This window comes from Bradysia coprophila, unplaced genomic scaffold, assembly GCF_014529535.1.
Source record: "Bradysia coprophila strain Holo2 unplaced genomic scaffold, BU_Bcop_v1 contig_151, whole genome shotgun sequence".
NCBI classification, from domain to species: Eukaryota; Metazoa; Arthropoda; class Insecta; order Diptera; family Sciaridae; genus Bradysia; species Bradysia coprophila.
The window spans coordinates 9,427,454-9,439,260 of NW_023503423.1; the positions used below are offsets into that span (position 1 = coordinate 9,427,454).

The 11,807-nt window shown below is 35.1% G+C and overlaps 3 protein-coding genes across 35 annotated transcripts in view; 2 read left to right on the forward strand and 1 right to left on the reverse strand.

Annotated features, from left to right (window-relative positions):
• Positions 1-4,854, forward strand: part of LOC119074915 (basement membrane-specific heparan sulfate proteoglycan core protein) — a 145,660-nt gene extending 140,806 nt beyond the window's left edge. For all 33 annotated transcript variants that reach the window (XM_037181270.1, XM_037181282.1, XM_037181273.1 and 30 more), the window contains 6 exons: positions 50-139; positions 197-374; positions 443-859; positions 924-1,000; positions 1,090-1,160; positions 3,992-4,854. In XM_037181270.1, the coding sequence (XP_037037165.1) occupies positions 50-139; positions 197-374; positions 443-859; positions 924-1,000; positions 1,090-1,160; positions 3,992-4,037 (879 nt within the window). In that variant the 3' untranslated portion in view covers positions 4,038-4,854. The remainder of the gene's footprint in view (positions 1-49; positions 140-196; positions 375-442; positions 860-923; positions 1,001-1,089; positions 1,161-3,991) is intronic.
• Positions 4,855-7,556: 2,702 nt separating this feature from the next.
• LOC119074918 (probable glutamate receptor) lies at positions 7,557-10,093 on the reverse strand. The gene is made up of 6 exons (XM_037181308.1): positions 9,580-10,093; positions 9,157-9,328; positions 8,231-9,104; positions 8,132-8,161; positions 7,955-8,069; positions 7,557-7,888 (listed from the first exon to the last, which is right to left on the reverse strand). Exons 1-6 carry the CDS (start codon positions 10,056-10,058, stop codon positions 7,606-7,608), a joined length of 1,953 nt encoding a protein of 650 aa, XP_037037203.1. The 5' UTR covers positions 10,059-10,093; the 3' UTR covers positions 7,557-7,605.
• Positions 10,094-11,001: 908 nt separating this feature from the next.
• LOC119074927 lies at positions 11,002-11,488 on the forward strand. Its single transcript, XM_037181322.1, has one exon. It carries the CDS (start codon positions 11,154-11,156, stop codon positions 11,385-11,387), a length of 234 nt encoding a protein of 77 aa, XP_037037217.1. The 5' UTR covers positions 11,002-11,153; the 3' UTR covers positions 11,388-11,488.
• Positions 11,489-11,807: the final 319 nt, after the last annotated feature.

Below are 11,807 nucleotides of genomic sequence, written 5' to 3' on the forward strand. Positions count from 1 at the left end.
TCTTATGTCCTATGTCCGGACTTATTCAATGAATTTTACTTCCATTCAGCTGGAAACATCAACCCAAAAGTATGACATGGTTCGAGACATAATCGATGCCGCTAATGTCCAGAACTGCGGAGAGACTAATGTTATTGATGTGAGATTTACATTGTGATCTCTTGAATCGTGATGAAACGTTGCTAATATTTCACAGGACACCATCAGAGAACCTCTTGCTTGCCGACCAGGATACTCTGGTCCAAATTGTGATCAGGTCCAAGATGTTTGCATAGCAAACGATCCTTGTGAAAATGACGGTGTATGCAGACCGAAGGGAGACGACTTCCAATGTGATTGCCCTGTAGGATACACCGGTGATATATGCCAACATCGTAAGCAATGATGCGTTCCATTCGTTTATCCACAAATCGTATGCTAACATTAAAACAATCCTTCACAGACTCATCCATCAGCCTTGCTTGCCACATGAAAGGCAATGGATACATCGAATTGAACCGATCGTCGATTGTAAACGGACCCGTACAAAAGGAGATCTTAATCGCACTGTTATTCTCGACCACACATCCGAACGGACTGCTATTCTGGTACGGTCAAAACAAGCAAGAATCGTACAACGGACAGGACTTCGTTGCGCTTGCTGTTGTCGATGGATACTTAGAGTATTCATTCCGATTGAACAGCGAAGAGGCGATGATTAAAAACATTCAAACGAGAGTGGACGAGGGTGGACGACACATTGCCATCATTAAGCGAACCGGCAATCAAGCTAGTTTAGAGTTGGATGGTTTGACATCGTATGGAGAAAGTCGACCGACTGATAAACTGGAAAGTAACTTGCCAGGACATCTGTTCTTAGGTAAAAATATTTGAACCTTCTGATTAAGTCGAAAGACCATTACATGACTTTGTGGGAATTTTAGGAGGAGCGCCAGATTTGAATAACTTTACAGGCAACAGATACACACAAGGATTCCACGGATGTATACATGTTGTTGAGGTAAGTGTAGAACTTGTAACGTTCAAAGATGAGCTTCCAGAGTCGCACACGTTCGTACAATCTAATAAATTCGGTTTTGTAATGTCTAGGGTCATGAGGACAAAGCGATCGATCTGGGTCAGAATGTTGTCAGCGGATTAAATGTCGATCAATGTCCAGAGTAAGTGTTCACATTTGACTGCCATTTTAAACTAACCAAATGTTTGCACTTTGACATGAAGTCTTAGTGCTAGACTTTATGCCAGAGTTGTAAACTATCCGACCGTATTACTAACACCTAACAATTTTCATTAACGCTGCCTCCAGTCCATTTTGGATTCCGTCGTCCTTAGTTTATACAGACAGTGATAGCAATGAATTCGGACGATTTGATCCGAATCTGTTTGATGAATTAGAAGAACCACCGCCCGTGCATATATTATATCCACGTCCAGCGTTCGGTATTAGTCGTATCAATAGGTCAATATTTCCTGTGTACATAATCTGTTACAGTCTGTTGTCCACAGTGTGGTTGTTTTATGAAAATTCGTTAATTATTCGGTAGGGATAGAATGGACTGTTAATCTTTGAATCAAAAGAGAAGAGAGGAAAAGTATCTTCGTTCGTTAGTCTATAGCTTTAGTTAGGGAAATTGTCGACCAAACGCATCCAATTCATATCAAATTTGTCGGAGAATCGGGAGGAGGAGATTCGTCTCCGATATGTATACATTGTAAATAGGACCGAAATGAACGAAATGGTACGAACTGAGAACGAAGACTTTGTTAACGAAAAGATTTGAGTTTTGCGTTTCTTTTCTGGCTTTGACGCACGTTGATCAGTTAATAAATATAAGTCACGATCCTCAATCAGTCCAAATGCAACAGTTAACCTTTTACAGACAACAAACATGCCAACAGTTTAATTGTTGAATCTATTACTTCATTTGGTCTAAGTATTTTCAATAGATTGACATGATCTTTTTCTGTATACAGCCACACTAAGCATGTCTATAGTCGTTTCTGAAGTTTTCATTGAACACAGATGAAACCCTGTGAGACAATTCCAAACAACACTTTTCCAATTTTTTTGTCTCACTCTTGCATCCATTAGATTTTCTTATACGTATACAAGACAACGATGAAGCTATGGAACATCCGTCAAATTATTCCATAATTGCATCCTTGTATCGCATATGAATTCTAGTTGATGAAAGAATGACAGAAACTATTGCAAACGGGAGGCTGTGATTCAGAATTGTTCACTGGGAAGTCGTCTGTGCAGGTTAATCTACTTTCGTTGGCGCTTAAATCATTATTTCTAAATATTATTTATTCGTATTGTCACAGTCTTATCGTCCAAATTATTTTCTATCGACCCAATCATTTAACAGTTTAACTGAGTATCGCTTGTATTAGTTCAGTATAGGAAATTCTCTCCTTATTCAATTTTCGTTAACTTAAACTAGTGTAAGTTGGTGAGATTCCATTCCTTGATCCAAAGTAGTCAGAATATTAAATATCAGATTTAAAGATTTCGTTTGCATATTTCCGGATGTTTTTTGACACTAAAGGTAATTTTATGGTCGTAAGAATAGCTATTTTTCCAGCTTGTGCCTTAATGGGAATTTTGCACTATAGATGTGTCAATTATCAACCCGAGACGAGAAGTCGAGGTTGCCACTACGTCGCAAAATTTCAATTAGCGCACAAGTTAGGAACAATATTTTTTATACGGCAGTGGGATCATAGTTTTTACGCAACTCAGCCTCATAATGTGCAAAGTTTGCAAATTTTCGATGCCTGCGTTGCATAAATCGTCGTATGAATCTCGGTGCAAAGGACTTTATTAGGCTCACGATGTGTTTTGTAACACACTTGCGGCATCGTGTCATAATTACATATCTAGAGCCTAACACAGTACTTTGCACTCGATGTATTTATGACATTATAAACGTCACATATACGTACTAGTGTGTAAATCTACATTTCTAAAAATCCATTTACGCACTGCTTCGACCGCATAGCTATACACAGTAGCTTTTCCCAACATGAGTGTTGATGGAAAATTTGCCCAATAAATGTGAAAATTGTCAACCTGAGACGTACACTTAACAAAATTAACGAATTATCACATTTTCGTTTTCAACAGATTCTACATAATTTCTAGATCCACAAATTTGACAGTCTTGATATTGAATGTTTTTTTTGGTTTTTATCCCAGTAAACTGGTCGTTATACATGTGCGACAAAAATTTCGACTGGGAAAAAATTCAATAATTGCATTTAATATAGCAGCTGTCAGAATCTGTGGGATTAGTAATATCAGATCCTACATACAACAAAAATGTGATAATTCGTAATTTTCCATAATTGTATTTGAGGTTGATAACGCAAAATGTCCATTTCCATCATCGAATTTACGCACGCAAAATGAATATTAACGCACAGCATACATAATAGTATTTTTCGTACCAAGCCAGGACGATTATTTCAGCACCAGCGAAGCGAGTAAGGAAAATTAGGACGTGTGCTGAAAAATTCGTCATTTCCTGTCGAGCTACGAACAATGCTTTCCGCACCGGACAACCCAAATAGACAAAACACGTCAATTTCCTTGAAAACATACACACTTCACATTCACCATCTTAAATTTGTTCAATCGGATAGTCATGCAAAAATTCATCAAAACCGTTCTGTTCTCACACGATAAATCGTGAAGAAATTAAATTTTTTCCCTCACTATATTTCGTTCGGGAAAACCTGACATTTCATAACCAAAATCATGGCAAAATATGTCGTATTTCAGTTGTCCGGTGCACAAACGATTTCATGTACGGCAGTGGAACGTTAATTTTCATAAACGTCACATTTACGCACTAGTGCGTAAATAGATGTACTACGAAAATCCAGTTACTTGCTACTTTGATCGCACTACCGCACACTTATACTAATTTTATTAACTATTTTGATGAAAAGATTTTTATTAAAAAATACGAACAACATATTTCAGTGACGAAGCTGACATTGATTTAGGACCAGAACCACCAGTAGTATAAGAGCTTTCAGCAAAAATTTAATCTACCGTTTGTTACCGTTATAACGACGAAACAACCACAAAAAATACAAACTACAATCACTGTTTGTCTTCACTCAGTTCATTTACACTAAAGAATGAAATCTCAATTTTTCGTTTCTTTTTTTTAATTTTTTTTAATTAAACTTTTTTTTTACTTTTGAAATGTCGAACGGAAAAAGTGCCAAAATAAATAATTGTAAGCAAAAATATTTTTTCCCTTAATTCTACAACCAAATAAGAAAAGAAAAAAAGGAGTAAATTATCGAAGGAATGGAACGACGTATAATAATGCTGATATCGCACGAAATACTATAATTTATATGGTCTTGTCAATATTTAATTTTTAGTTTTTATACTCAGCACTGCCCCATCCCAGTTTCCTTTCACATTTTAGATGTATACTCAAGTCAAAATGTGTCATGATCAAGTAAAAAAGTGAAAAACATGATACAACATTTCTGTGCCATTGTTGTTCTGTTTTCGTTTCGTTGATAGATTTAACTACTTTAATTTTAATTAATTAATTTTTTCAAGAGAAAGCTTTCTGGTGCTAAGGATTTTTTTTAAACGGATTTTTGTTTTGTTAAGCTTTTGGTCTAAAGTTTAAAATTTCTTATCGTCCTGTTTGTTTAATTTTTTTTAAATTGTTATTGTAAAAAGTTTATAGAGAAAGAGGGATCAGTAATAATTCTCGCACGTTAAATAAAAAAAAAACCAAAATGAGAAGAAAACGTGATTTTGTAAATTAAATAAAAGGAAATAAAATTTAATGAAAAAACGCTTTCCCGCTTAAGTTATGAACAACACAAGGATATAAATATCGATTGTTATAAAACTCAAAGTGACATAAAATTTCCACAAAATAAAACTAAATAAAAACCATCAAAAGAAATCAAAGTGAACGTAAAATATTCAATAAAATTTTTATACAAATTAATCTTAAATGAGAAAAATTACATTTTGAAATTAATCAACTGAAAATTTGCTAAATTTAAACAAAGATGCTCCTTGTAAAAATAAACTATAAAAAAATACAAAGAAAAACCAACCTTTATATCAAGCTCATCAAACTAACAATAAAAATGAAAGAAAAATGCATTTCAGAAATAAATTTAAAAGAAAAGAAATCTTAAAAAAAATATACAATTAACTAAAGACAATAATTATAAAAAATTAATTATATATTGATAATAAAAATATATAAATGGTTACGATGGACTATCTATTTATGAATGAGCAACTTCTTACTTTGAAGCTTCCTATATGGAACAAATGGTGTCACCTGAATTACACCCAACCTTACGCACGAAACCTTCAACCTTGATAAAGTCATATTAAATACATTGACCGAATTCCCGCCAAAGCTTTTAAATTTAACATCTTTCAGATAAATTAATGGTAAGTATGACACAACGTTTGAATCGCCAAAGTATTGAAAACTCACACTATTCGCCTAGTCGGTTGGCCTGTAGAGGCGCCACATTTTTTTTATAGTACACTCAATCTCACTGTACTATTTTTTGTGTAACAACTTCACATTGATTCATTACCATGAAATGTCACAGCAGTGAAGTTTGTTCATGAAAAAATAATTCAGTCTTTTTATGAAGAAAAGTACTAAATTGTAATAGATTTTACCCTTAGTTTCTAAACTCCATTCTCCTATTCACTAGGGATGGGAGACTTTCAAAATTATCGATAATATCAATCGAAAGAAATTATCGATAATTGATTAATCATATCGTTATCGATAATTTAATAATTATCGATAATTATCAAAATATCGATATTTTGATATTTATCTGAAAATTCATGATAATATACCGATATATCGGAATATATCGATAAATATCGGATTTTCGGACCGAAATATCGATATATCGAATTATCAATATCTTGATAATTATCAAAATATCACTAATTATCGGTTATCGATATTTTTTTGATCATTTTCGATAAAAAAAGTCGATAATTATCAATAATCGATAATTATCGATAATCATTATCATTATCACCCATGCCTACTATTCACGCTATTCCTCATTTTTTAAATGCTGCAAACATTGTGAAGAAAATAGTATATTCTTAAGGTCAAACAGAATGCATTTTGTCAAGGGATAAATTACTTTGAACCAAACCAAACACCTTTTTTATGCCGATTTTATTTTTTATTTGACCTAAAAAGTAAGTCTGAACAAGAAATTATTCTATACGATATGCCCTCCTAGAACTGTAGGCATTAGTGCGGGTGTTAACGTCCAAAAGGTACACTTTTGGTTAATCTCAAATTGAGTCTTTGGGTTATGTATAGTATCCCAGGAGGAACATTTGTGGAAGTGGTGCCAAAAAATTCCACTTGAAAATATCGAGTTATTCAGGAAAAACCGAAAAATTTTAAGCTAAATGCATTTTTTCGTTGTTCTACCAAAACTCGAGTTTCAAAAAATTTTCTTGGAAATTTATTTTTCCCACATTCTGGACACTACAAAGTATCCAAAACCACTTAAAAACAAAAAAAAAGTTTTTTTACTCGTCAGAAATGAAGTTTCAAAGTCGAAATTTCATGAAATCCATCCATAACACGATCAATGCAGAACGCGCACCGACCATAATCTAAATTACATAAAATAAATTATCGAACGCTGCACCTGCAAGTTGAAACGACTGAAAATCAGGAATATTTTTGCATTCGTAGATAATTCCTCATTAGGCGAGGAAGGAGAATAAGAAGAAGCTCAAAATGAAGAGTTACATCTATTAACAATAGAAAAACACAAACGAAACAATTTCGGTCAGGGCTCAATTGCATAAGGCAAGGGGGTAATCACTAGTAAATCAGTAAATCAAGTAAATCACGGTAAATCACAAAAAATGTTGAAAAATTTTTGAAAAATTTTTAATTGTCACTGGATTACATTTCGAAGTATCGTGGCCGTAAACATATAGGATAAATTTCATGAACTAATACAAATTGAAGTAAATAGATTCAAATTTAGTAGAAACTTCATTTTTGATTTACTTGATTTACTGTGATTTACCGTGATTTACTGAGCTAGTAAATCAGTGATTACCCCTCGGCATAAGGATGAATTCAGTAGGATCGAACCAAACATCTAACTAACACAATTTGTATAAGGATGACTTCATCAGGAGGATTCAACCAGACACCTTGTAATATGATTTGATTTTCCTTTGCACAAATAGTCACTTTATAATACTTTGGCTATTCGCACAATGATCGTTCAATTTACGAATAGCATTTTCATTAATTTATTCGGGCATAGTTGCGTCGTGGCTAGTTTGTTTTGTCCTGGGGAGTAAAATGAGTGTCACATTGGATGAGTAAGGCGTCATTCGAAGAACAGTCCTAGAACTGCAGGATTTTGGGGATTTCTCAGGTATTTTTGGGTTCTCTTCTGGGCATTTCTTTTGATATCATTAAGGTAGTGTTGGGTGGGTCCCTAAAATACTCTTGAAAATACTTTCATTCCTCAACGTCTACAATTTATTTCAAGCTATTATGAGCGCATCAAGCGTCAACGGCAACATTAATTTAATTTGTTGTCTGATTCTCTTAAAGTATGCCATTTCATCAAAATCGCTTTCGTGTTAATTTCTCTGTTTGAAATTTGGAAACTATGCACCAAAATTTCAGCTAACAAAATCAAAAAACTCAAAATAATTCCGAAAATGATCAAGTACAATGCGGTGGAAAAATGCAATAAGTCGACTGGCACAAAGTGTACTATGCTGAGTGGACATTCTGGCTTAGTTCCAATCCAAATTTTTGAGTGGTACGCTAATATACCAGCTTCGCCCATTCTTAAAATGCTAAAAACGATTTTCAGGGATTGTCGTTGAAAGTCACTTTGAACATTGATTTGTTGACAAATTTACCTGATCTTTATCCATTCAGTTAACGGAGATTTCTTGGGCACTACAGGTCCACTAGGAGTTTCGCGGGTGTACACGATGTCTTGAAGGTCACAAATTTCGTTATCGGTTAGGATCTCTTTTGAATGTGTTTTTTAGTCTGTTAGTAATGGGTATGGTAATCTTGAGGAAATGACTCACTTTTGATTTTTAAATAGGAAGAAGTTGCATCTGCAAGAAACCCGTCTTAGATCTCCTCAAATTCAACACACCTTCGGCTCCGATACTTGACTAACTTACCTGTATTAAAGGCAAATCCACCTCTCTTCATCAAATCCAACCCCTCGTATAAATCCATGACAGCCTTGTCACCGTTCTTCATGATTCGCTCGCGTAATTTAACGATTGAATCTTCATTGCTTTGGTCAAATATTTCCAATACGTAAGCCGAATCATCGATACCGAAGTTTAATTTGCTGCGATCGAGTTGTTTAACTGTTTTAATAGATTTTGGAGCTTCGGTCAGCAATGATCCAACAATAAATGCTGAATAGAATTGTGAAACTAGGACGGAGAACACCAGTATGCTCAGAGTGAGAATTCGAGACGAGATCATTAACGGTTCGATGGAGTATCCTTGTTGGAACAGTATACCAAAAACGAGCAGCAAAGAATTGCTCCAAGAATCATCATTGATGGACTGATTTCCGAAATTTACTTTGACTTTCTTATGATTTTCGGCCGTGAAAATATGCCGCAAAAAGTAGGCCGATAGTATACACACAACCACAATGTAAACCCATACAATATTCTTGAATGGTTCCGTGAAAACCCTGGACGAATCAACCAATTTCGGATGGCGAAATATGAATTTCGGTCGAGTTGCGTACGAATTGATTGTAGCTTCAAATGCGTCGTAATACTCGTCTTTCCATCGATATCCCGATACGGAGATGTCAACTTCCCGACGATTAATCATGCCGATGGCACCCTGCCAACGTCCATTTTTCAGATCACCATCACTGTCAGCTCGCTGAAGAAATATTTTGAAATTGAACATTTGCTGCACTATTTGAAATATCCGATAATTAAAGCGGCTGATCGTATTCAGATGGGGAAATTCAACGGATTCAAGGTGTTGAAGAAACGTTTCGCGGTTGGGAATCTCTGGAATCTGTAAGTAATTATAAGTGTTCATCCGTAAGGTAAATATGGTCTCATAATACCGTCACAACACCCTTAAACGTTATTCCTTGAAAATCACGTCGATTTTCAAATTTAGTTTTATTTAGAGCCAAATTTATACCATCTCTTAGAGTCCATGTTCCGATTTGGGTAACATTCAGTAGACCACCTCTTTCAGAACATGGATTAAACGCTTCATATAACCGATAATTCCTGGAAAATATGATCAAGCGGAATGTCTTTGTATGAACAATTAAGAAAGTCAAAAGTTAGATACGTGCGCCGACAAACTGTTTCTTCAAAATGACTTAATTTTGCGCTGCAATTTACTAAAATTGACTAAAATTTGTGTGGAAATCGAACCGCCGATACCCTTTTTCACTGTCTTCAATCCGAGCCGATGAACAAAAATTGACTGGCGCACATATGTAACAAAACTTCTGATTGGAACAACCAGCTATTACTTTCTGGCACTATCCTCGACTGGTATTGCTACTGTGATTTCTGCATCTGCATTAACATTTAGCTGTTGAAGCACGTCTTCAGTCCGATTCATATCCGGTGAAAACAAAAGCCAATAACGTTCTCGGTGGAAAAATATCCTCTTCGATATTTCGCGCAGAAATTCTACAATTTCCGCACAACTTAAATCAACCACAACGCCAATCTGATGCGAAAATCTCGTGAACAGTATGTCGAATTCGACGGACTGAACTGCAATGTCTGTGAAACTGTACCATGTATCACTTTTTCCATTGAAACTGTTTAATAATTCCAAGTTGCCATTGCAGGACGAAAGTACACAAATTTTCAGATTGTGTGCGTTAATATAATCACTAATCAGCACAGAATTCGTCACTTGTCCGTCGTTCGAACAATTTACTTTTTCGAGTAACTGCCCAACAAAGAAAAACACTAGAGTGATTCGTTGGATGTGTTTCATGTCTGTAACTCGTTCTGGATATGCGAAGAAACTTGAAATTTTCACAGTTTATATACTCACGCAATACATGAATGTCAGACACATTAATTTACCGATGCTTCCTATTTGGTTGGACAGAGTAATGGGATAACAATTTAAATAATTGAATTCATTTGACTCGGAATTCGACCATGCCGTTTTAAAAAAAGACTTTTCGTGTAGAGGGTATCAGAAACATTTTTAACGTTTTGTGGAATGTACGAGTATAACAGTTCATAGTTTCTGCTCGCTGTAGTTATTTACGTAACCTAGATTTAGATAACCTAAGAATCTGGTAGAAAATACGAAACTTGTTAGAAGTTTAACCGCGAAAACCGTTTTCTGTTGCATATCTTGAGCACAAGTCTGTAGGAGTTTGCTTGGTTCACATTTTGTGAGTCACTCTCTGGTTGAGGTGACGTTTTGTGATTTAGGACCATTTGTTTAAGAGCCGTTAAGGATATCAGAATCCAATTTAGACGTGTTTAATTTGGCAAAACTTTTGAGTTACAAATTATTTATTCTTGACATAACATCAACGAGGCTCCAACAGCTTCCATTTCACCCTGTGGTCAATTTCTTGTACCATTGCTCACGGAAATAAATCCTATACCAATTGAAACCCTAATCAGTTATCCGCTCGTCACTCAGTTGTGTGGGTGTTTTGGGTTCTGGTGCACCAAACGGTGTTGGAGAAATTATAAAAACGAAAGAAAATTTTGTTCGGGGCTTCGAGCTGATAATGTTAATAAATAATAAAACTCAATGAACCGCACCGTTTAATGTATGGATCTGATTGATTTTGGATCAATATGGTTTAGTTTCGCGAAGTTTAATAATTCTAAAAATAAGGAAACCTCTCAAATTTGAAGGTTGCATCGCAATAGATTTGAATGGATTTTCAATCTTCGCGCTAGAACTACCTTACCAATTATTCGCCACAATTCGCCATATTTTGCATATCATCTGTCACTGATATCAACCAACTTCAGTATTGTTATTCAATAAAAATTGGTCAGATCCTTCACTCGGCTCTTCACAATAACCTGGAAAAGATAAATTATTTCTACAAACAAGATGAAGAAGCAAGCTAGAAATGCATTGTTGGACAAAGCCCATAAAGGATTCGTTTGGGCGTGTCTCGGATTAACCGCTTATGGATCGTACTTGATAACTTTGCGAGTGTATCGATATTTCACTGTTATTGCACCAGCAAAGGAAGCCTACCAGCGAGAATTGTTACAAAAAGCCGAAATGGAAAAGAACCAAAGTGGGCTGTCGCTTGATAAGGCTCCTGAATTGAAGATGTAACCATTGTTTTGTATATAGAGACTGTTGACTTTGTGGAATCTGAATGTTGATTCAAATTCGTGTAAAGAATTAAGAGAAATAAAATTTAGTGAAGATTAACTAAGACCAAGGGATTATTGATTTTCGATATTATCACGACAGAGTAAAGTTAACCCTGCCTGGTTTATTTAACTCTGCCGAGATATTATGTTGCATTCAACTTTGATTCTAATTATTCAAGCCCGTGAACGAGACAACTTTAACCTTTATTCATTTCGTTCACTGGTCATTTCACTTTTGGGCTCGAGACCAATAAGTGGATTCATCAGTACAATCAAGTAATTAACAGAATTGGTTTCGTGACTGTCATAGGAACAAGCGACGTTAAATGATTTCATCTTTAAATTCTTGAGTTCTTTTATTGAGAGTCTATTAGAGAGT